Raw genomic sequence first — 25,573 nt, forward strand, 5'->3', positions numbered from 1 at the left:
TAACATAACTTACGTTAATGAAAACTACCAAGGCAGAAAAAAATCTTAAGCATTAAAATATATCGAAAGGTGCAAGCAGTCTTAAACAAGCAGTTTACATGAATTAAGTTACTCTAACCTGATAAAGATGTTAGTGTTCAGAACATGGTCTTCATGGAAAGTCATATATGGGATGCTGTAGCCCAAGGATACCTTTGGGCCAAAGATGTTGCTGCAATGATATCATGAATGATAGTGGCGTAAAAAACTGGGAGATGTCATTGAGTCCTCAGTACACAGTCTCATTGTCCAGTATTAAGGTCGAGTTCATAATCTTGTTCACATCACTCTGAGTTAGCAAAGTAACTCTCAGGGTAAATGAAATACGCCTTCTGGTGTAATGGAACACTTTGAAAAAACTACACAAGATCCCACACTTTTCAGACTTCATAAGTATAGGGACATTATTTTCAGAGGATACCCTTCCACCATATTCCAAAGAATTTCTCTTCCCTAAAATATGAAGTTGATAAGGCTCAGGGCATTCAGGAAGTGGATCTTAAAGCTAATGTTTGTCGATTAAGCCATGCTGTTTCGTTGCTGAAGTTAACAATAACAGTTACAGAACTGTACTTGCTACCTTTAATATCTTCTTTTGTCCATGGTATGACAACAGCATGGTAGAATACCCCTTTCCCTGACGATTAATGGCAGTGTATTGAAATGGTTAAATTCTGGAAAAAGTTAAAAGTCTGATTGCATTTTGTAATTTTATTTCAATACATTACTTATGTTTTATTACTTCACAGTCATATGCTCTATAATTTCCTTCATAATGCCTTGACACTGGAATATTTTGCACATAAGTCTAGCTTTTGCGTTTTGAATCCTAACTTTATCCTTCCTTAATTACTTACAATAGCATTGTTTCTTCTCTTTTCACTTAGAGTAAATAACGTTCCTCAAAGATCAGGCAACTCTTTTGTTATTGTTCTTGATACACTATCCTTCCAGACTCACTGATGCAGCAGATCAGGCTCTCTCTTCTGGTAGAACCTTTGGCACATTCCAGTACAAACCATCTTGTGGCGTTACTAATAGAATGCTTCTTTCTAAGGAAAGGAAGACGGTGTGGATTATGCTCTGAAGCTGGAGTTCACGGATGGCTCTTGCAATGCCCATCACAGGGACACTTCTTTAAGCAAAGATATGGCAATCATGCTTATTGTGGGTCTTATCAAAAGCCATACCCAGATAAGCATCCCATGGATTTCCGATTGGATCATCACACATTAGGACATTGCTCCCACATTTCAAAGAAAAAAATCGTGACAGGCTTCCATAGGATTTAATGATCTTTGGGTGGCTTTGTAAATAAGACTTTAAAATTTTTTGTAACTTCCTTCAACTTCATGTATCATGATAATGTTTCCAGTGGACTCTTCTATTTATGTCATTGTTAATATTTTGCCTTGCTCTGTTGCTTTCAAGTTAACTTAATTTCATTTGTGGCTTATAACTCTCTTGAAGGTTTTGCAACACTGCAAAATGAATACCTGTTTTGGAATCTGAATGATGAGCAGCAAAATAAAGAAAAGTTAAGATACTGGCTCCCTTTTCATTGTTTACCTCTTATGGTAAAAACTTACACTAACTCTCGACTATTTCTGTATGCTAAAAAAGAATGGAGGCTTTTTGGGTTATCTGTATCTCATAATTTCTTAATTCATGCAACAACAACATCATCATCAACTTCATCATCACGTCTAATGCCAAGTGATGCAATGGCCCTCTGCCAAAATCCACCCCTCATGTCTTTCCTGTGCTCTATATTTCACAAATCTCCACTCATCTCCAACCTCCCCCCCCCCCTTCCCATAGCTCTTGTTCAAGTAGGTCTGGATCTTCCAACGCTACTGGTGCCTGCAGGATCCCACCTGACACTGTTGCATACTATTCTATTATTCTCCCTAACGTTGTGCAGAGGACATGTCCAAATGAGCTCCATCTCCCTGTCATCACTATCACATAAACTTGTGGAACTTGCGTAATTCCCTTTATGGTACCAGTCCTCAGCCACATCCTGATATCTGACCCCTAATATTCTTCTTAACGCTTTATTTTCAAATCAAACTCTCTAAGATACAGTGCCTTGGTCATGCCATGATTCATGTGTGTATAGCAATATAGATAGTACTTGACTTGTGTATGATCTTACTCTTGTATACAATTTCAGTCTATTGTATTTCCAAATCTTTTTCAACCTGCCCACTGTTTGATTTACAGTTTTTAGTCTTTCACTAAGTTCCAACACAAGAGAACCTTTACTAGATATCATAGTTTCTAATGTCGGAAAGGTTTAACCTCATTTGTCCTTTCCCAGTCTGATATTCTTCCCTTTGTGCATACGCTGTCATTATTTCTGTTGTTCATAGATTTATTTTGAGTCACATCTCTATAGATATATTGTCATTCTATTAAGCAAGTCCATCATCTGAATATTCAAAGTCTTGTCCACGTAGTGGTTACTCCAGTCTAATCTTTTCTTCCATCAACATAACAAAATGTTCTTTCTTTAGAGAAAACAATGTCCTTCTCAGTTTTCCATGAGACTTCTATAGGTCAGCTGATGCAGTACAGGAAAGGGACAGATGTTACAATGCCATTCACTTATACAGTACATGAACAGAGGAAATTTGTACAATAGTCCCATTATCCAGTTGGTATGACTTGGGAATTTCAGATTTATTCTTGAAAGAATAATTGTTGTTACTTTTGCATATTATTTTTTTAGCCTATGTATATTGGTCCATGCTTCCACTAAGCATTATAACAATGCTAAGAGTCACTGCTGTTCATGGCAGTCGCTGTGAACCTTTCCCTTTGCATATGGTCTCACTTCAAGTTTCCTCAACTATTTTTGCTGTCACTCAGCAGGTTAGCCTTTCAGACCATATTTTGGCCCATTACTCAAGATCAAAAACTATACATCAGTTGGAACTGCCTGTAACTTTCCATTAGGTTTTAAAATAAACAGGAATATGAAGATAATGAGATGGTCTTTATTTAATGAGTGGATGTGCCTTACCTCTTATCAGCTGAGATGCTGTTTATGCACTATGTAGGGGTATGTAAAATAAGCATGTAAGCTGTCTTTATAAAATCAAATAAAAAATTGGGAAATTTGTGGAGTTCCACTTTAAGTAAGGTAAAGGGAGGAACAAAAGTATCGAAGTTAGCAGAAAAGCAAAGAATGTTGGCTTTGAAAAATTTGTGAAATTACAAAAGGGTGAGAGAATTATACGATTTGTTTTCATCACAACAGAGAAATAAAGCCAAGACTACAGCTGCATAATAAAAGCTTACAAAGGTCAACACTCAGCCTCTCCTTAGATGTTCCAGTGCAAATGGGTACCAGCATCAGCTGGGGTCAAGGAGAGGGCAATGAGACCAGCAACTTCATCCCTAGGGATTATCTGAGTACAAGAAAGCATTACCCTTCTGGCACCACTTCCTCACAAACAGAAAAGAATGTTTTGGGGAACCACATATATTCCCCACATATTCCTGTCTCTTTCCATTTCCTTTTTTTCTTATCCTTTTTTTTCTTCTTTCTTTCCTAGTTATTCATCTACTGTTCCCTCATAGAGACGCCTATGTCTGATCTGATTGTTCAGGTCAGAAAAGACATCAGTACTTCAGCGTAGGCTAAGAGTTAACTGAATTCTTTATTACAGTGGCTCACTACTATTGTTATGATAGGAATTAAGTAAGGTTTACTTTATCATTGAACTGGGAAGCATGCAGGCACCTACTCATGTGGGGTAGCCTTTTTCAGGCTGTCCATCCTTAGTTGTTAATGCAACCCCTAAGGTTCACCTTCTCTCTGTTGTCTGTCTACTCTGCACAGGAAGGAGATAGCATTAAGGTGATCTGTGGATGCCCAGGTAAACATAGCCCCTTGTGACATGGTCATGAGTGTCACTTCTCTCGACACTTCCCATTTGGATCCTGAATGGTTCGCTTTATAAGCCCACACAGTCACCTGCCAGCAATAATTGTCTTTTTTGGAATTTTGAATAAGCCAAAAGGAATTGCAAAAATGGTAAAGTCCCATTGAATCAAGAATCTAGTCCTTACCTAAATTCATTCTTTGTTTTTTATTTAATGTCATCCCTTGAGATTTCTATATCTATGAAGGAATTAGTAAGGTATTCTGAAGTCAGAGTATAGTTAGATAGGTAAGCCTTTTCCACCAAAAATGAGGTCTTATATTCTTGTTGGCACAAGTGAAAACCATCTTTGTATTTCATCCCCTCCTGTGTTCACTGTACATAGTTTTTGATCAATTAAACACTCTGTTTTTGTAATCTCAGCATTTGAAATCAGTTACAAATAAGATGTAAAACTTTAAGGTCAGTTTTTACCAAGAAGGAAAACTTAAATACTGTCATAAGCCTTTAAAGAGGTGCAGTTGAAAGAAGATAAGAAAGAAACCACCATTCTAGTTGTATTTGGGAAAAATGACCAATCTGATATATATATATATATATATATATATATATATATATATATATATATATATATATATATATATATATATATATACACATATACATATATATACATATATACAGTATATATACACAGTCGACCCATATTCACAGGGGTTAGGTACCACAACCACCCGTGAATACCAAAATTCCGCGATGTGTTGGAACCCCCACTAAAAACGCTTATAACTGTATTTTAATAGTTGAGCACCAAAGACCCCTCTAAAAATGCTGATAATTGCCTATTTTAATAGTTCACTGTCTATTTTAATAGATAAAACACCAAATATACCTTAAACTATCATCCCAAAACACTTTAATATAATTTCAAAGTCATCTTACAACATCACCCTTGAAAATACTTGGCTTACACCTAAGTGTGAAAACTAATAAAGTTACCTCTAAATCCAGGCACAGCCATTTTCTCTCATATAGTATTCAAGCTGTCCCATTTTCTGTTTACAGTCCATAGGAGAAACACTATGAATTCACAGGTACTGCACAATACCTAAATATTTGACATGCATTGAAGAAAATACATTTTATTGATATTTTGCTGTTTACATTAATAATAATATTTGAAAACTAGTAAATCATTTTTTATCATAAAAAATATATTTAGTCACAAAAATAACATGAAAATACAGTAATCAGTGAATATTTCTCAGCGAAAAAATTACTGAATTTTCCGCAATTTTTTAAAAAATGTTCCACAGAAAAATCGCAAATAACTGAATCTGCGAATGTTGAACCGTGGATAAGTTGGGATCCACTGTATGTATATATATATATATATATATATATATATATATATATATATATATATATATATATATATATATATGTGTGTGTGTGTGTGTGTGTATGTATGTATATAATATATATATATATATGTGTATGTGTAAGAGAGAGAGAGAGAGAGAGACGTCAGTTACTGAAAGCATCATTCTTTTGCTACAGTGACTTCAGTACGTGACAGTGAAATGTCCCAGTTGTTCTTTTTCAGCTAGTGATCAAATCCTTAGCATAATGAAAGTATTTCCTCTTCACAATGGTTCCGGACATGAAAGTATAAAAAAAATATGCAGAATCTTTATTTGATTTGTATGTATAATTTTCAAGTAAATTTATGTTAGAGCTTCAGCATATCGTGATGCTCATGATATTGCTATTTCATTAAAGTTATCATAGCAGGTCTCGTGTCTCTAGGCTGGCGATCCAGAGTGAATCCCATAGGGCGCTTGTCTGGATACTTTTCTCCATGAGCTCCACAGTGAGCATGAGTACCTCCATGCCCAGGATTCAACATCTGAGTGTGTTAGGTAGTAGCTTCCATCAGTGACTGCCAGAATGAGAGCAAAGTCCATATCATCCTTCTTACCCTTAGGCAAAAGGATTCTGATGGGAATTCCGCAAGACCTTTCGAATTCAGGCATGCTAAAACTACTGCTGTCAGCTGCATCCAAGAGAGACTGGAAGCTGGGCACATCAGGAACAGTGACGGAAGAGTCCCGTGATTTTCTTACAACATGATTTCCTCCAGGAGACACTGTAATAGAAAAGAGAGTATTAGTTTGAGAAAGTTCTCTTAGGCATTATTAGTGATATACTTTAAAATTAAAAGAACTCGAATAATAACAAGATCCCAAAATCTGTAAGAACTATACTTACATTTCTTCCAGAATTTGTCCATTTCAGTACATTGCCAGCTGCCATTGTAGAACTCAAACTTCTCGCTGTTGTTGTCATACTCAGGGCAAATGAAGATGTGGAAAGTACCAACAACTTCTTTTCCATTGTTATTGTTGACATCAGCAACAAAGGAGAAGTGATTGTGATTGAGACGATGAACATTGGATTTTAAATCAACTGTGAGAATGCCTTCAGTATTCCCATAGTATTTCGAAGGTCAAACTCATAGTCCTCAAAATATGTTTTAAGTTCTTCCCCAATCCTAAGGCTATCCATGTTGACTCATGAGAAGTGTAGTTCTTCTTGAGTGTATGGAGGAGTAGTATATTTATGTTCCTTGAACTTCATATCCTTTCAAATCTTCAAAGTGTTGGTGGTCATACACATTCCACAACAGATGATTTACATCCTGTGGTCTCTTGGCCAGTGGTGCATCTGTGTAAAAGAAAAATCTTTGTATTAAGAAATTTTACTCCGCTGAGACATAACTCCTAATATTTTCATTGATGGACTTTTTAATATTTATTGTATTTACGACAAAGTTATCAATAATTTTTTTAGATAAATTGTTGAGTGATTCCCATACCACCATAATTCTCCTGAAACCCCACAAGATTTTTTACTCTAATGTTGATAAGGCATATTTATAGTAAACTAGCACCAAACCAAATTATTTAGTGTACATAATTGCTCTAGCTGTTTTCAAGTGAAGTTTAAGCAAAGCAAGTTGCACAAAGAAACCTTATGCATAAATCTGTGATGGGATAGTCACTGAACGTAGAAAACTACAAGCAATATTAATATAGAACACTCGGACATGCTGGAAGTCTTTGTGTAAAGAGATAGTGCATTGAGCTAGGCACTTAACTGGGTCTTAAAATGGTAGTTGTCTTTCAAGGTATTTCAAATTACAGGTAATATTTTTTCTGCAACACATTCTGAGTTTAGATATTTCCTGTATCTTAGGAGACTAACCAGTTAAGAGACGTATGCTAAAGTCTGTTGGTTAAGTGGCTATGTAAGATCACTGAAGCGTTATATGGAGAACCTTGCAAGCAGGAAAGTAGTTGAAAAGAATTTTTCCTTGCACTTACTTGTGGCGGCAAAAGCCACCAGAACGCACAAGACGATCACCTTTATTGTGATGTGACTGGAGGAGTGTTCCTGTGCCTTTAAATGCTTGCTCTGGGGTGCAACAAGAGTCAAAGTGCGCAGAGCATGCGTTGACAGTGTGAAGTGGTGTCGGTTGCTTTTATCTTCAAAAAATGCAATGAATGGTTATCAACACTCGTTTTTAGTTATCTTGAGCTATCATTTGTCCTTCAAGCAACATTTTAGGGGGGAACTTCAAGACAGAGTTAGCAAGGGAATACATAATATATTGGTTAAATATTATAAATATGATCTAAGTTACTTGTGATAAGCACGTGCAAAGTTCATTTGACAACCTGACACATTACAATAACGATGGCTACGAAGATTAATTACTGTTTTTCAATTTGTATCAGAACCTATTCTATCTGTATGTTATTTTGTGACTCTTATTTAAGCAATGTACTATGTTGTGCAGAAGTTCATTTTTCTATTAAAAAGAATGAAGTCGAATCATATTGTAATAAAAAATAAACCAAGGTTTCCTCATTATTAAAGTTCAGTATACCAACTAAGGAAACTGCATAGTCTTGGCTATTTTTTAAGAGATTGCAAGTTCCTTTAAAAATTATAAATAGTTTTATTCGTTCTTATGCACGTGATCTGCCATTAAAAATTCCTATACAAGCTTTATTGAATCCCTGCTAACAGGGATTCAATTTTAGGTTAATAGTTATATATGGTTGTTTTAGATGAGCAGCATTAGGAAAAACACATTCCAGTTTGTACCAAGAATTTCCTATAATCACTCGAGAAAATAAAATTGCACAGCAGCTAGGCTTTGCTGGTGGGATGAGTAAGCCTAATTAAATCTTTTGAGTATAGATATTTGCTCTCTAACGGCCCATCAAGGTATTCTGGATTATTCAGGTTTTATCCACGACGCCTTCGTCATGGATAGGATTCCGAACTTATTAAATTATTGTAGTGTTTCCTCAGACTTTTTGTAGGTGTGGCAAGTTACTTGTTACAGACGGCCTCCAGAGTGAGCAAGTTATTTGCTTAACGGAATGCAGCGAGCATAAATAAAAGGTGGCATGCAAGCACTACTTAGTTTTCTGGCTTATTTCAATGATATTATTTCAAGCACTTGAAAGGCAAGTTTAAACCCAAAATTAACATTAACTCTCATTAATTTCACATCGCCTGCAAAGTGAATAGTCAATTATTTATTTTGTTACAACAGGGCCTAATACACTGTGACACTGGATATATCTCTGTTATGACTTAGCTTACTTCATTTTGCCGTAATCACATTACAGTGCTACCCCGCTTTTCCGCGCTTCGCTTTTCCGCGCTTCATTTTGTCGCGAATTTTTGTGGAACATATCTTTCACTCTTCTATGGGAACTTTCACCAACTTGTGGATTTTTTTTATGGAGTGTGTCTTTAAAATTATCACTAATTCGCTTTTTTTTTCGTAGAGCAACAGTATTTATTCACTAAGTGCTATATTTTTTCATATTGTGTTCGTGACTAAATAATGATTTTTATGATAAAAGTTTAGTGTACTTATAATGTAGTAATGTTATTACTGGAGAAGCAGATTCACAGTTATGTATATGGACGTATATTTAAAGATAAATCAATATAGATAGCTTTCGGGAACTTGTTCGGTTCCCCTTTTCAATCTGACACAATGATGTAGCACTCCAACCAAGTAAACATAAAAGGACTCAAAACAAGCGAAGTTGCTTATAAACTATGGAACTGGTCGTCAAACATAGATCAGGCAATGCCGTCGTTTTCTGATGAAAGTCCTGTCAGTCGTCTGGAACGTCTAATTGGTCCTTGCTCGATGCGATTGTTTTGCTGGTCATCAACTGCATAGGCGCCTGCAACATCGGTTACTGGAAGTAACCGAGTTACCTGAACAGGAGAAAGAGAGGCAACTGCAGCATCAGATGTGGCTAACGAGACAACACTATCGCAATGGTCTTTATTCTTAAAACCTTTAATGTACTTCCTGGAAATGTTACAAGGTAACCTGAGAGGAGTACAGATGCTCTCTTTGTGAGTTCAAGTGACACTTCATAATACCCTGCAATAGGACTGTGGAAAACTTGGAATCTTTAAAGCATACTAAACCCACTATCTATAACCGGATTTATTTTGCAATAGACTGATAAACTGCTAGTAACTGTTTTTGTGCACATTGCTACAGTGAGAAAATAGGCAAAAGTCGATCAGAGCAGCTGTTGGTAACAGTTCAGCTCACAAAGAAAACAGTAACCAAGGCCACAAAAGTTAATTGTCCTATCTTTCCATGTAAATAATATATTGAACAATTCATTGGTTTTCTGTTTGCAAGCAGTGTTATGAAAATTTGCACCCTCCTGCAGCCTAATTCTTGAATAATCATTCAAATTGTGTTAATCAGTCTTCATACTGGCTTTATTTTCACATTCTTATTCTCTTATTTTTTTTTTATCATGGTGTATATTTCCTGTCTCGACTTTCCTCAAGGGTACCATTTTTACGGGTCTTTTAAAATTGCTCCTCCAGTAACAGTTATCTGCACGTGCTATCATCCTTTTATCTGATAACCATACAAATGTATGTACAATCGAACCATACCTCTTACCTCTCTTGGACTTTGCCTCCCATTACATGTAACAGAACCTGTATATAAAGAGCAAGTACCACTACTCCTAGCACATCACAATGAAGGTGTTCATCTTGTGCGTTGTGGTGGCACTTGCTGCTGCAGGTAAGTGCAGCCTGTTCTATTTTCAAGTTCTTTGGCATAAAATTGAAGAGTGAGCCATGAAAGGAGACCCAGTCATATTAATAGTACAAAATATTACGTTAGTGAAGATTCACAGGGAACTTAATTTATCCAGGAGAACCTGCAAGGAAGGACTTCCAATTATGTACCATTTGGATGTTTAGCCCTTTGCTTGAATCTGTCTCACTGGTCAGTTGCCCAATGAGACAGCTTTAGGGAACTTTTATCAGGGTCTTTAGTGTCTGTGTCCTACAACCTACTGTGTGCTACAGTGTCTTGGATTGGTTATGCAGAGTTTAGAGATCTACACCAGGTGGTGTCTTTTTCCCTTTAACACTTTACTACACTCATACGCCACCTTGGGCAAGGGCTCGCGATGGTGCAAGTCTGGCGCAATCTAAACCAACCATGCCTGCTACTCGATTTTTGGGGAGCCACCACATATTGTTAAGGCATAATGTTGCTGCATTACCCACTACCAGATGACTTTAATTCGTCTTACTGTAAATCTTTGAACTGGTCATCCTAGCTGTAGTATTGAAAAAAAATCAGTTTAAGGTGAGCTGTGACACTACCTTAGAAAGACTTGAACCAAAGTTCCCCATTTTTAACGGCAACAGCATTGTCAGTATTGCATTTTTTCACCTTTCCACCTGGATTTGCTGATATTCCTCATACTTGTTTCCAGTTTTTTTTCACATATGAATATTCTGTTCTGTAAAAGTTTGCTCTGTAAGTCCGTGGGATTTTGCCTTATTTTGTCATAATTTTTCTTCACTTTTGTATATAATAATAACATTAATAATAGTGAAACCAACATGTTCAAGTAAATGGCTTCAGTGAAGCATTTCAGAATAGGCTGACCATTATTACAACACCAGTGAATCAAGATTTTAAAAATCAAACAAGATTAATTCACTGCTCCTACAAGTACATTGCCCAAAGTAAACAAATTTTCATTAGTTTTTGTGAGACTTTAAAAGAAAATAAGGATTGAGAGAAGTAGGTAGTCCTTTACCCCTTAAAAAATTTAACATTTATAGATGTTTATGCATTACTTCCCTCATAGATTATTTATCAACACAAAATATTAAAAGACCTGTGAAAGAGCATAAAATACCTCCCTTATAGATTATTTATCAACACAAAATATTAAAGGACATGTGAAAGAACATTAAAACTAGTAATAATTAATTTTGATAATTTTTCTTTTATACAGAAGTTCCACTGGCCAAGAGACAGCAGGATGTTAACCGCCTGCTGTGGAAAGTGTATGATCACTTGCACTTTGACGAACTGAAAGGATATGCCGAATCCTTTGACCCTGTAGGTGATGTGTCACAATACAAGGATGGAGGAGAAGCTGCACAACACTTAGTCCAAGAACTGAAGGACCACAGGCTCCTTCAGCAACATCACTGGTTCTCACTTTTCAATGAACGCCAGAGAGAGGAGGCTCTTATGCTCTTTGAAATCCTCATGCAGTGCAAGACCTGGGAATGTGCTGTTCATAATGCTGCATACTGGCGCGAACACATGAATGAAGGAGAGTTTGTGTATGCACTGTACACTGCTGTTATTCATTCTGACCTTGGACATGGCATTGTTCTCCCCCCACTCTATGAAGTTACTCCTCACATGTTCACAAACAGTGAAGTTATCCAAAAAGCTTACACTGCCAAGATGACCAACACACCAGGTAAATTTGAGATGGAATTCACAGGTACAAAGAAAAATAAGGAACAACGTGTGGCCTACTTTGGAGAAGATATTGGAATGAACGTCCATCATGTCACTTGGCATATGGATTTCCCATTCTGGTGGGAAGACAAATATGGTGGTCACTTGGACCGCAAGGGAGAACTTTTCTTCTGGGTTCATCATCAGCTCACTGTTCGCTTTGATTCTGAGCGCCTTTCCAATTACTTGGATATGGTGGGCGAACTTCAGTGGGAGAAACCAATTATTGAAGGTTTTGCACCACACACTATCTACAAATATGGTGGTGAATTCCCTGCTCGTCCTGACCACGTCCACTTTGAAGATGTTGATGGTGTAGCTAGAGTAAGAGACATGATAATCATGGAAAGCCGTATCCGTGATGCCATAGCACATGGATATATTACTGACAAGGAAGGAAAGGTTATTGACATCATGAATGATCATGGTGTTGACAAACTTGGTGACATCATCGAATCTTCTATGTACAGTCCCAATGTTCAGTATTATGGAGCTCTTCACAACATGGCTCACATAATGCTTGGCCGTCAAGGTGATCCTCATGGAAAATACAACATGCCTCCAGGTGTTATGGAGCACTTTGAAACAGCTACTCGTGATCCCACATTCTTCAGACTTCACAAATATATGGATAATATTTTCAAGGAACACAAGTACAGCCTTCCTCCATACAAACATGAAGACCTAGACTTCCCTGGTGTATCTGTTGAAAGCCTTGGCATTGAGGGAGAACTCAAAACTTATTTTGAGGACTATGAATTTGACATCCGAAATGCTGTCGACTCAGCTGAAGGAATTGCCTATGTTGACTTGAAGGCCAATGTCCATCGTTTGAACCACCATGATTTTGCCTTCGTTGCTGATGTCAATAACAACAATGGAAACGAAGTTGTGGGTACTTTCCGTCTTTATCTTTGCCCTGAGAAGGACAACAATGGGGATCATTTTGATTTCAACAATGGTACCTGGCACTGCATTGAAATGGACAAATTCTGGAAGAAATGTAAGTTTCTCTATTCATGCCATTCTTTCCAGTTTTTATATGGATGCTTTTCAGACAATTTATGAATAATTATTATTTATGAAATTTAAGTAATGACTTTCAAATATATGTCATTTTTTATAATGTCAACAATTATTTCATTTCCAGTGGCTCCAGGAAGTAATCATGTAGTAAGGAAGTCTGGCGACTCTTCTGTTACTGTTCCTGACGTACCAAGCTTCCAGTCTCTCATGGATGCAGCTGACAGTGGTAGCTTTAGCATGCCCGAATTTGAAAGGTCTTGCGGTATCCCCAACAGAATGCTTTTACCCAAGGGTAAGAAGGACGGCATGGACTTTGCTCTCATTCTGGCAGTCACTGACGGAGGTTATGACCTAACACACCCTGAGGTTGAATCTGAGCACGGAGGTACTCATGCTCATTGTGGAGCTCATGGAGAAATCTACCCTGACAAGCGTCCCATGGGATATCCTCTGGATCGTCGTATCCCAGACAGACGAGTCTTTGATGAAACTACAAACTTCAAGCTTACCCACGTGAAGGTCTTCCATGATGAACACCATCATAAGTGATTATGAAGCATCAAGAAGACATGTTACTATCATTTATTTTTTATTCCTCTGTGGAAATCTTCATTTTTGAATATTGTTTCAGTCATTAGTCTTCCACGATGAACACCATGTTCATGTTACTTATAGTAACTTTATGAAATTTTTCAACAAATAAAGATTTTCATTTTGTCCAATAAAATATTCGTTTTTTTTCATCATGATAAAAGCTGTTGTTATTTTTGTGATAAAAATGTGCAGCCAAGTAGATTCTTTTTTGTTTGGAGAGTATGACTGCAGCATACTCGTTCACATACATAATTATAACAACGTAAGCAGATCACCATCGTTTGAATATTGAATATTATATTACCTGTCGCAATGAATTAGGTTAAGCGATTATTTGCAAATGTGTACCTTTTTGATTAGAGATTAATAACAGGTCATGCATGTTGCATTTTATCACAGTATGCACTCATTATCAGAAGTAATGGATAATGTAATATGTTTCCTTATTTCAGAAATTCACAATGAAAGAAACATAATACAGTGAAGTTTTGAAAGTAATGATTTGTATATATAAAGAGAGAGAAAGAGAGAGAGAGAGCTGTTTCCCTTAACAGAGGATGGCTCTGTAGTGATGTAAGGCCTCCACATCTTTAGCACACCTACATAGAATGGTTATCTGGAGCACATTGGCCTTCCCTGTTTCCACTGTTCTGTTCAGCTTTATCATGTATAGTATTTTCACGCACATGGAGGCCTCTCCTTTTCATTACTTCTCGGGACTCATCTGCCCAACCTTTCCTAGGGCTTGCTCTCTTCTTTCTCCCTGACGCACTGATTTATGTACTCTTTTCACCAATCTGCCATTATCCATTCTTCCCACATGACTAAACAGTCGCAAAATAGTGCAATCCAGCCCTCTTACCTCTTACTCATACCTCCATACTTCTCAACCTTTCAGTTCATGCTATGCTGCATATACTGTGTAAACAGTTTATCTCAGGTGCTTCAGTTTTTTCTTTTACCTTATCTTTACTCATGTAAATTTAAAACTTCTTCCTCTCACAAATAGTTCAAACTCGTGTTTCTTCTGTTTCTCTTCACTATCCTTAGTTAGCATGATATCATTTGGAAACTTCAGTTGTTCCACAATAATTTCTCAATTCATTTTCTGATCCCATCAGTTTGCCCCTTCATCTGATGTCCTTCCTCAGATTTCTTGCACCATTCTATCAATAGAAATACTGATCAACCACAGGGTCAGGAGGTACCCTTGTTTTAAGCCATTTTGATTCAAACCACATATTCTAACACACACTTCAGTTCTGTTGTAAAAAAATTAACCTTTTAATCCCCCTCAGTAACCTATTTTCAATGCCTTACATTCTCAACACCTACACAATGCCTCACTATCAGTTTTGTGATAAGCGTTTACTAGGTCCATATATGCTACATACAACTTTTGTCCTCTGTTTTCAAGCTTCTGACATGACTGTTTCATGAAAAAAATTTGATCCGCACACCCTCTTTCTTGTCTAAACCCACTCTCATTCTTCCCCGTATAAAGGCTTCTGTCATCTTTTTTTATTTTTTGTATCCAAATCCAATCATGCCCCTTCCATTGTATAAGTATTATTATCCATTATAATTCTGACAAGGTCGCCATGACACTTTTACAATGAGCAGTTAGTCTTCTCGGCCATTTCTTCAGAATATTTCCCTCGACCAAACATATTTTGCAAACTCTAGTCAACTACTTAAATCATACTATTGCTACTGCACTGCAGCGTCTCATTTGTAATTCCATCAACTTATAGAATCTTTTGTTACTTCAACCTCTCGATCTCTTAATTGTCCACCGTACATCCTCAACAGGTATTTTAACCCTCAACCTTACACTAACCTTTCCACTCCTACAACTTTCAGCTCAGCCTCTTTTGTCTTCCTCTATCAACCCCTGACTGCATGTACATAAGGTAGTTTTTCTTGACTTGATCCATTTGTTCACTAACCTTCCTCTCTGCATTGACTTACCTCTGTAGCACATTTTTTTCTTCTTGACGTTTTCTTCACCTTCTTCTCTCTTTTTTTATTGCCTGTCTTATTTTACTCTCACACTTTTTTCTTGACTATCCTGCCATCTTCCTTTATGTCCGAACATGATTTTCTCTCCTTCACGCAAGCACCACAGACAATTTTACTAAACTTCTCAGTTCATCAACTGACCTTTTACTGTTTTAATTCCTTCTTCCAATCCTCATAAACCCATAAAAGCTCCTTCCTGGCTCACTGTTGTTATTCCTTCTTCCAATCCTTAAACTAGATATTGAAGGAGTTCCAAAATACCCCGATGCTTAAGGGCAAGTCTGTCGAAGTGAAGGGAATTTTAAGGAAAACTCTTAACTTTACAGTCGTTCCATCAACTAGGTTAGGCTTCTAGTGTTTACATCCTTCATAGTTGCATTAAGGGAATGGGTTATGTATTTCATCTTAGTGATTTTGATTGCTTGGAGAAATATTTTTATTTTTATTAACTTTTTAATCATTTTAACTATGAGCGGAGCCTCTTGTAATTTATGCTTTTAGAGGCTATATTACTTTCGATTTTTGTTTTCATTACTATTCTTATACTCATTTTCCTTCGTGTTCATTAGAGGGTCTTCCTCTTAAAATACTATTTTAATCTTAGAAGCCCATGTTGATGTAATCCTCCTATATTTGTATCCCTAAAGTCTCCATGTTTACTGGAGGAATAAAATTCCATGTAATTTTTTTTTATTTTATAGCCCCTTAAATAAGAAACAATATATTTAATATTCGATAGCATGATATATCTGTAGTGCATAGAGAAATTAAAAAAATTAGACCTGGGTGTAATACACCAAAAATCACCCCTCAAGTTTTACACCAGACATTCACACTGAACTCCGAATAACTTAAATTAATCATTCACAGACAAATATTACGATTTGTGCCTCGGCGGAGGACATTTTGCAACGAGAGGCTAAAATCATGCAGAAGATAAAATCGCGAATCAACCCTCACTTTACGCTAGGTTTCAATGGGCCCTTGCGGGCACAGTTGTTGACCATGAGGCAGCCAGGAGGGCCTTGGGGCGGGAATAATTTTTTCATGTACGAATCTTTCATAGGCAGCCTCCAAAGCAAGTATGGATGGTATCAGGTTTAACGTAGTTTTTTTTCTTGATATTTTGCTCTTAAGGAAATTGCTTTCATTTTATATTAATAAAGTTTAAATTAAGTTACTAGTTTCCTTAAATTAAGTTTAGTTTTAAGGTTAAATTTAAGTTTTTGTGAAGGGTTTGTTTTTAGCCTTCAGCTGTTTTTGAAGTGCTGTTTCTCCTCCTCCCCGCCAGGTGTTTAAGTGATAGTGCTATTTTTGACGCTCTTTATATTTTTATTTTTGGGCGTGTGACGTGGACCCAAAGTGTCGTCAGAGGAGGGTGTGTATCTTGGGAGTTCGGGTTAGTGGAGCGAGCCACAATATTGTTGCAGACTGCTTGGTTGGAGACGTTGTGACCGTATTCTTGAGTGTCAAAACTTGCACTCCTTCGGCTTCTGTTTGGATTTCTTCAAGGACCAACATAGCCTTGGTATATCAGAGGTGTCCTCGGATTAGTGGATCTTCACTATTTTGTTCCGCTTCCTGACATGGCTCAGGAGTCTCCTGGACCTACACATTTGTCTCCAGCAGCTGCACTGTGGGTTTCGCAAACCCGTGAGGTGGCCAGTAGGGTGGATATCACCAGGTAATGTGCCGTTTATTGTTTGCCCTGGATATTTTGTGGGCAATTGCTACAACACTAGTGCGTGTGTTCATGAGGATTACAGCAGGACACCTTTTGATTGGCCCCTCATCTTCGGAGTGAGAGCTTAGATACAGCTCCGTGTTTTCCTCGTGCGTCGTAACTGCTTTCTTCGGGGCGTGACAGCTCTGAAATGTTATTACAACTATTTCAGGTGTAATTTATATTATTTTGTATTGTTTTTTTAAGTGTTCATATCCGTTGCGTTTGTTTGTCTTTTGTAAGTTTGTTTGGAGGCATTGCTTTCCCAACTTATTATAACTATCTTTGTGTTTAGCTTTATAAAGTTAGGTAGGAGATTTAAGGTTTTATTTCTTGTTTTATGATCTTCTCCTTCCTTCTTCCTTTAGTATAATTTTAGGTAGAGGTTAATGATTAATAGCCGGCTTTTCTTTTCAATATAAATTTTGATCACCTACGTAATAGTCTATGTTAGGGAATTAGTATTTAGCTTTAGGAGTATTACGTGAACAGTAGTCATTTATTAAGTGCTAAAAATTGTTTGTACTTTTGTTGGAAGTAATTTCCTTAAGGAAAATTTGTTGTGTTCAATTTCAGTTCTTTGTGTAATAAATATTGTTAAGTTTTTCTTTCGTTTTTTCATTGTTGCCTGGTTGATATTTCTGTCTGTGTCTGAAAACGTCTACACCAGAGCCCATGTCTTTTCTGTATTGAGCCTGGAAGTTATGGTCTCAGCAAAAGAGCCGTAACATATGTGGCGACCTTGCCAGGATTCTGGTAAAAGACACAGTCAGTATATTGACCGGTAATTTTGGCAGCGGGAGACTAATTTGGCAATATTTATTTCTGTAGTAAGATACCTGACCCCCGTAGTAAATATGGATGATTTTGAGTTTTCACCTGCTGAATTTTTGGGATCGGCAGATTGCCTGAGGTATTTGTCGGTGTTAAACAAAGCCCATTTGGTTAGTTGTGCGAGGTACTTGAATATTACGTTCAGGAGTACAGATACTCGTAAACAAATTTTGAGCTTAGTTAGGCAAAAGGTAGATCAGGAGTTTGGTGAGGCTGCGAATTTGGTAAATGTAAATGAGAGTGAGAATGAAAGTGAATTTGAGAACACATCAGTTTCAGGTGAGGAAGTGAGCATTGCTGCAGGTTTGACTTTGTTCGAAGATCCTCCTCGTACAGGGATTTTTTGTAACGAAGGACCTGTTAACCCTACTTATGATCGTTCTAATAATCCTTTTGTTTCTGATGAAGCTGTGGAAGAAAATGTACCTCTTGTGGCGGAGTCTAAAGAGGCTTTTGAGTTCAAACTGATAAGTAAGAGAATCGAATTAAGAAAAGTAGAGTTTGAAGAGGCTGAGAGGGGAAGGAGCATGAATTAAAAATGGCTCAGATAAAGTTGGAAATGGCAAGGTTGACAGGAAGTGGTAACTTGGTTAGCTCCCTAATCCCATGTTTAGCGAGAGGTTTAACATGAGTGCGGCACTCAAATTGGTGCCGGTTTTGACGAGGCAAATGTCCCAGAATTCTTTAGGGCATTCGAGAGGGTAGCGTCTCGATTGTCTTGGCCCGCTGACATGTGGACCTTGCTTATCCAGTGTAGGTTGGTGGGCAAAGCTATAAAGGTATACAATGCTTTGGACGATTCGGTGGCTAGGGACTATCATAGGGTTAAATCCATAGTTTTGAAAGCGTATGATTTGGTGCCCGAGGCCTACCGGCTTAAATTTAGAAATTCGGTTAAAACTCCAACTATATCTTTTGTGGAGTTTGCTCGAATGAAGAGGGAACAGTTTTACGAGTGGTTGAAGAGTAGGCAGGTAATTTCGGTAGGTGCTCTGAAAGAATTGATCCTCCTGGAAGAGTTTAAGAAAGCCTGCGGGAGAGAATTGAGGGTGCATTTAGAAGAGGTTAAGGCTGACACTTTAGATCGTGCAGCCCAAATTGCAGACGAGTTTGTGCTAACCCATAAATCAGAGTCTAGGGATTTCCAAGCACGAAGTCATAATAATCCCGATCCCAGGTCACCTGATAACAGTAATAATAATCGACTTTCTTCCAGGAATTCTAATAATCCATCATTTAGGAATAATAATAGTAATTTATCTTTTAACAGGAACCAAAACAATGTTGGATTTTTCAATCAAAATAAGGGTTCAAGAAATTTGGTGTCTCAGGGTTCCAGGGTGATTAGGAATTCCCAAAATAATAATAATGGTAATAGGGGTAATTTTGTAAATTTTAATAACAGGAATTTCAATGATAATAGGAATTTACGTGACGTAACTTGTTACTGGTGCAATAAGGTTGGTCACGTTCAGGCTCAATGTAACGCTCGAAGGAAATACCTTCAGCAGAATAACAATTCGTATAGTCCTGTGTCTCTGGTTGCAAATGGCCCTGTAAAGTCTCCTGTTTTTGTTTCGGAGCCGAATGATGCCTGTAAGAATAGGATTGGTAATAATAATAGTGGTAAGGACGGTGTTGTGAAACCCGATGATGGAAATTTGTGACTCAAGTATAATAAGTATATTTGGCCTGGTAAAATTGTAAATGATGATAAGGTTTGCTCGGTAAGATTTTTAAGAGATACGGGGTCCGCTCGTTCTCTTATTTTGAAGCAGTCGCTTAGGGATTTGATTAAACCTACTGGTAATTTTGTGATATTAAGTGGTTTCCCAAACACTGTATTATCAGCTCCATTGGTGAAGGCCAGGTTAGTTTTTCCTGGATACGACAGGGTAACTGAATTAGCGGTTGTGGATATACTTCCTGTACCAAATATTGATGGTATACTGGGTAATGATATGTTGGATGAAAAGGTAATGAATTATTCCCAATTCTCTCGATACATGCCTACCCTGTAGCTGTGACTACCCGTGCTGCGGCAAGGGCTGGTGATTTAATTAGCAATGACACTGAAGGTGATTTAAGGTTATGTAATTTGGATGTAGAAGTAGAGAGACCCGGGTCCGTAGAAGATAGTTGTAATGTTAGTAGTAGTTGTGATATTCCATTTATGAAACCTGATTGGGATAGACATGTTTTTGTAAAAGCCCAGAAGGAAGAGTTCAACTTTGAATTGGGTGATGAGTCTGATCTAACAAGACCTAAGTTTGTTTTAATTAGGGGTTTATTATATAGGGTGAGTCGTCCTTCTGTGGATGATTTGGATCAAACCTCAAGACTTGAGCAAATTGTAGTACCTTCCAGATTTCATGAATTTATTTTAAATATGTCTCATTGTGATTCCTTTGCAGGTCATTTTGGAGTGGGGAAAACTTTTAAGAAATTGGCAGAGAATTATTGGTGGCCTGGTATGAAATCGTCGGTAAAGAAATTTGTGAAAAGCTGTGAAATATGTCAAGTGATGGGTAAACCCAACCAACCGATTCCTAAAGCTCCTTTAAATCCAATACCAGCTATTGGGGAACCATTTTCGGAGCTGGTCATTGACGTGGTTGGGCCTTTGCCCAAAACAAAAACTGGGTTTATGTATATTTTAACTGTTATGGATCGAGCTTCTAGGTTCCCAGAGGCCTTTCCATTGAGGAGTATAACGTCTAAAATTGTGTTTGATAAACTGGTTGAATATTTTTCTAGGTATGGTCTCCCTCGTGTTATTCAGACCGATTGTGGTACGAATTTCACGAGTAAGGTATTTAGGGTAAATGTGCTGAACTGGCCATTCAGCACATTACCAGCGTACCTTATCATCCGGAGAGTCAAGGGGTGGTGGAGAGGTTTCACCAGACCCTTAAAACAATTATAAAGAAGTATTGTTATGGTAAAGGAAACGAGTGGGATAAGGCTCTCCCATTCGCCCTTTTGCTATTCGTAATCACCCAAATGCTTCTACAGGTGTAGCCCCTTTTGAGTTAATTTTTGGGCATAAGATACGGGGTCCGTTGGAGGTTCTGGGTGAAATTCTTAGGTCCGAGCAAAAAGGAAAAATGAAAATTGGTGAATTTATGGATGGTTTGAGAAATAGGTTGAATATGGCTTGGGAGTTTGCCAAGGAAAACTTAAGTTCTTCCCAGGTTAGAATGAAGCAAAATTTTGATAGGAAGACTAAAACCCGTTCTTTTGAGCCGGGTGAATTGGTATTGGTTCTCAGCATGGACCCTGATAATTTTTTAGAGCCTAGGTATAAGGGTCCATGGAAGGTTTTACGTAAATTATCTGATGTTAATTATGAGATTGAAGCTCCAGGAACTCGGCGTAAGTGTAAGGTGTTCCATATTAATAGATTAAAATCTTATCACTGTAAAAATGTAGACCCCCTGGCTATTGTATATGAAGAACCTGTAGTTGTAGATACATCTGTGTCAGTAGATGATTTTGATGATTTATTAGGTCAGGTACCTTCAGATGCTTTGTTGGATAATCTGCAAAGTTTTGATGGTCTTAAAGAAGGGTTAAAGCATTTGAAGGGTACTCAGAAAAAGGATATGTTAAATCTAATTCATTCGTTTTCAGATGTGTTTAGGGATTCACGGGTCAAACTAATTTGTTGGTTCATGATGTGGATGTGGGAAATGCCACTCCTGTAAAGCAAAGTCCTTACAGGTTGAACCCCACCAAGCAGGATATTGTAGAAAAAGAAATAAAGTATATGGTAGATCACGACCTCATTCAGCCTTCGGTCAGTCCATGGAGTTCACCCATTGTGTTGGTTAAGAAGTCGGATGGAAACTTCCGGATGTGCGTGGACTACCGTAAGGTGAATGTTCACACCAAAAGTGATTCTTTCCCACTTCCTAGGATTGATGACTGCCTTGATCGAATTGGGTCTGCCAAATTTATTTCCAAGTTAGATTTGTTAAAGGGTTATTGGCAGGTCCCTTTGTCTGATCGGGCCCGAGAAATTTCTGCATTTGTAACACCTTTTGGGTTATATGAGTGCAAAGTAATGCCATTTGGTATGAAAAATGCGGCATGCACTTTTCAAAGGTTAATGAATAGAGTGATTTGCGGTCTAGATGGTACTGCTATTTATATAGATGATTTAGTAGTTTATAGTGATGACTGGGATACACATTTGGTACGGTTAAGGAGAGTTTTGAATGCATTGAGAAATGCAGGTCTCGTGGTAAATCTTGGGAAATGTGAATTTGGGAAAGCAAAGGTAATTTATCTGGGACATGAAGTCGGTTTGGGTCAAGTAGCCCCAAAGCAAGCGAACCTTGAGGCTATTATGAACCTTAAGAGTCCTGTTAATATACGGGAGGTCAGAAGAATTTTAGGTATGACTGGGTATTACAGAAGGTTCATTAGAAATTTCGCTGACCTTGCTCAACCTTTGACCCAGCTTTTAGAAAAGGGTCGTAAGTTTCTTTGGACGACTCAGTGTGAGGAATCATTTAACAGTTTAAAATCTATACTAATGACTAACCCCATTCTATCCTCCCCAAATTTTCAGAAACCGTTCATTGTGGCTGTTGACGCCAGTGATGTGGGAATTGGAGGAGTGTTATTTCAGCGTGGAGAAGATGGGGAAGTTCATCCCACGTCTTACTTCAGTCGAAAGTTGATGGCGGCCGAAAAGAGATATTCGACCATTGAGAAAGAAGCCCTGGCTTTGGTCCGAACACTGATTCATTTTAAGCCTTATATAACTAATTTTGCTTTTCCCATACAGGTATGGACGGACCATAATCCTTTGGTTTTCATCGAGCGTATGAAGGGGGCTAACCAAAGAATCCTTCGCTGGGCCTTGCAATTACAAGAGTTTAATTTGGACATCAGGCACGTGAAAGGTTCCGAAAATAAGATACCTGATGCCCTTTCTCGAGGTTGAGTTGATCTGGGTTGTGGGGTGTGCTGAAGTCACTAATTGTCGTCCGGTCCAGCCATCATTATTTTTACGCTATGAAGACTGGAGGTTGCGAGACTAGCCCACAGCTCGTAGCCATATTGGATGACACCCCTCTTGTATATTTTGGTTTGTATGTCTACATGAGCATTAAGTTTTTCTCAGCTTTTATTATTTTTATGCTATAAATGCTGAGTGTTGCGAGTCTAGCACAGAGCTTGTAACTGATATAACTTGCTCGAGGGTTGGTTTGAATTTTTCTGAGCTCATGTCTCCTGCCCCAACTCAACTCTCTTCAAACGCATATGTTGGACAATACATTACTTAAACTTGTACCTTTAATGTTGTTTTTTTGGTTTGATACTTAATTTTTCTTTTTCAGCTTTAGAAGTTGTCATTTTGGTATCTAGTTTGATTGTAGCCTAATATTTCTTGCAGGTTTTGTATGAAAGTGTGTTGACTGGAATGGCTTGTATGAGTTTAGCTTAGTTTTATGAAATGGTCGATTTAATGCAGGTGATGGTTAGGATTTATGGTAAAATGTTATTAGCAGTGTTGATGTTGGTTATTTTCCTTTTTAGGAACACATTTTTGATTTAAGTTGTTTGTGGAATTATATAATTAAAAATTTCTTTTTTTAAATAAATTTTTTTTTTCGGGGAGGAAGGTATCAGGTTTAACGTAGTTTTTTTCTTGATATTTTGCTCTTAAGGAAATTGCTTTCATTTTATATTAATAAAGTTTAAATTAAGTTACTAGTTTCCTTAAATTAAGTTTAGTTTTAAGGTTAAATTTAAGTTTTTGTGAAGGGTTTGTTTTTAGCCTTCAGCTGTTTTTGGAAGTGCTGTTTCTCCTCCTCCCCGCCAGGTGTTTAAGTGATAGTGCTATTTTTGACGCTCTTTATATTTTTATTTTTGGGCGTGTGACGTGGACCCAAAGTGTCGTCAGAGGAGGGGTGTGTATCTTGGAGAGTTCGGGTTAGTGGAGCGAGCCACAATATTGTTGCAGACTGCTTGGTTGGAGACGTTGTGACCGTATTCTTGAGTGTCAAACTTGCACTCCTTCGGCTTCTGTTTGGATTTCTTCAAGGACCAACATAGCCTTGGTATATCAGAGGTGTCCTCGGATTAGTGGATCTTCACTATTTTGTTCCGCTTCCTGACATGGCTCAGGAGTCTCCTGGACCTACACATTTGTCTCCAGCAGCTGCACTGTGGGTTTCGCAAACCCGTGAGGTGGCCAGTAGGGTGGATATCACCAGGTAATGTGCCGTTTATTGTTTGCCCTGGATATTTTGTGGGCAATTGCTACAACACTAGTGCGTGTGTTCATGAGGATTACAGCAGGACACCTTTTGATTGGCCCCTCATCTTCGGAGTGAGAGCTTAGATACAGCTCCGTGTTTTCCTCGTCTTTGTCGTAACTGCTTTCTTGGGCGTGACAGCTCTGAAATGTTATTACAACTATTTCAGGTGTAATTTATATTATTTTGTATTGTTTTTTTTAAGTGTTCATATCCGTTGCGTTTGTTTGTCTTTTGTAAGTTTGTTTGGAGGCATTGCTTTCCCAACTTATTATAACTATCTTTGTGTTTAGCTTTATAAAGTTAGGTAGGAGATTTAAGGTTTTATTTCTTGTTTTATGATCTTCTCCTTCCTTCTTCCTTTAGTATAATTTTAGGTAGAGGTTAATGATTAATAGCCGGCTTTTCTTTTCAATATAAATTTTGATCACCTACGTAATAGTCTATGTTAGGGAATTAGTATTTAGCTTTAGGAGTATTACGTGAACAGTAGTCATTTATTAAGTGCTAAAAATTGTTTGTACTTTTGTTGGAAGTAATTTCCTTAAGGAAAATTTGTTGTGTTCAATTTCAGTTCTTTGTGTAATAAATATTGTTAAGTTTTTCTTTCGTTTTTTCATTGTTGCCTGGTTGATATTTCTGTCTGTGTCTGAAAACGTCTACACCAGAGCCCATGTCTTTTCTGTATTGAGCCTGGAAGTTATGGTCTCAGCAAAAGAGCCGTAACAGATGGGCTTACTACAACTCAGCTTACACTAGTGAGCACCAGAATTCATCTCTCACTTGCAAGCAGGCGACTGGGATGCCATCTGGAGGCAGAGTTCCTAGATGACCTCCAGTGGACAATTTTTATGTTCTTGTTGATTGTACAGGTTCACTGTAAAGGATTGCTCTTCTGGTGATTTTATGCAGAGACCAGCAGTTGGCACAACTTTAGTAAGAGAGGTCTTTGGATATTAATAGTAACTAATGTGCCATGGCTTACCTTCAAAGATGAGGACTAGTCTTTGTGCCTATCATCTCGATTGTCATTGTAGTTGGTAGGTCATCTTACTGCTGAATGAGGGTTGTGCATGTTCTTACGAGGCCATCATGGTCTCATTTTTCTCTCCTTTAGGATACTGAAAAGTAAACAATTTCATTATCACCACTGTGAGTGCTGTGACAATTATATACAAAATGGTCTGGGTATGAGGTTCAGAGTTTCATTCTGTGAATTTTTTGCAAAGTTTCGGAGGGAATCTTTGGGGTGGTGTAC

At 37.6% G+C, this 25,573-nt stretch overlaps 1 protein-coding gene and 2 long non-coding RNA genes across 3 annotated transcripts in view; 2 read left to right on the forward strand and 1 right to left on the reverse strand.

The window, feature by feature from the left end:
• LOC136844584 (uncharacterized) overlaps window positions 1-25,573 on the forward strand; it is a 303,347-nt gene that overhangs the window by 143,764 nt on the left and 134,010 nt on the right. The window lies entirely within an intron of this gene.
• On the reverse strand, window positions 5,612-7,447 carry LOC136844583 (uncharacterized). The gene is made up of 3 exons (XR_010854927.1): window positions 7,319-7,447; window positions 6,204-6,659; window positions 5,612-6,081 (listed from the first exon to the last, which is right to left on the reverse strand). It is a non-coding gene; the product is annotated as an uncharacterized lncRNA (long non-coding RNA).
• LOC136844574 (hemocyanin B chain-like) lies at window positions 9,993-13,597 on the forward strand. The gene is made up of 3 exons (XM_067113847.1): window positions 9,993-10,086; window positions 11,324-12,847; window positions 12,995-13,597. The coding sequence occupies exons 1-3, from the start codon at window positions 10,041-10,043 to the stop codon at window positions 13,417-13,419; spliced, it is 1,995 nt and encodes a 664-aa protein (XP_066969948.1). The 5' UTR covers window positions 9,993-10,040; the 3' UTR covers window positions 13,420-13,597.

Source organism: Macrobrachium rosenbergii, chromosome 13, assembly GCF_040412425.1.
Source record: "Macrobrachium rosenbergii isolate ZJJX-2024 chromosome 13, ASM4041242v1, whole genome shotgun sequence".
In the NCBI taxonomy this organism is placed as follows: domain Eukaryota; kingdom Metazoa; phylum Arthropoda; class Malacostraca; order Decapoda; family Palaemonidae; genus Macrobrachium; species Macrobrachium rosenbergii.

What these genes read in the sequence shown, in the direction of transcription:
- LOC136844574 (XM_067113847.1), top strand. Translation starts at nt 10,041, where the DNA reads ATGAAGGTGTTCATCTTGTGCGTTGTGGTGGCACTTGCTGCTGCAG. An exon ending in GGTGGCACTTGCTGCTGCAG is followed by an intron (nt 10,087 to 11,323) that starts GTAAGTGCAGCC and finishes TCTTTTATACAG; the next exon opens with AAGTTCCACTGGCCAAGAGA. An exon ending in GGACAAATTCTGGAAGAAAT is followed by an intron (nt 12,848 to 12,994) that starts GTAAGTTTCTCT and finishes TTTCATTTCCAG; the next exon opens with TGGCTCCAGGAAGTAATCAT.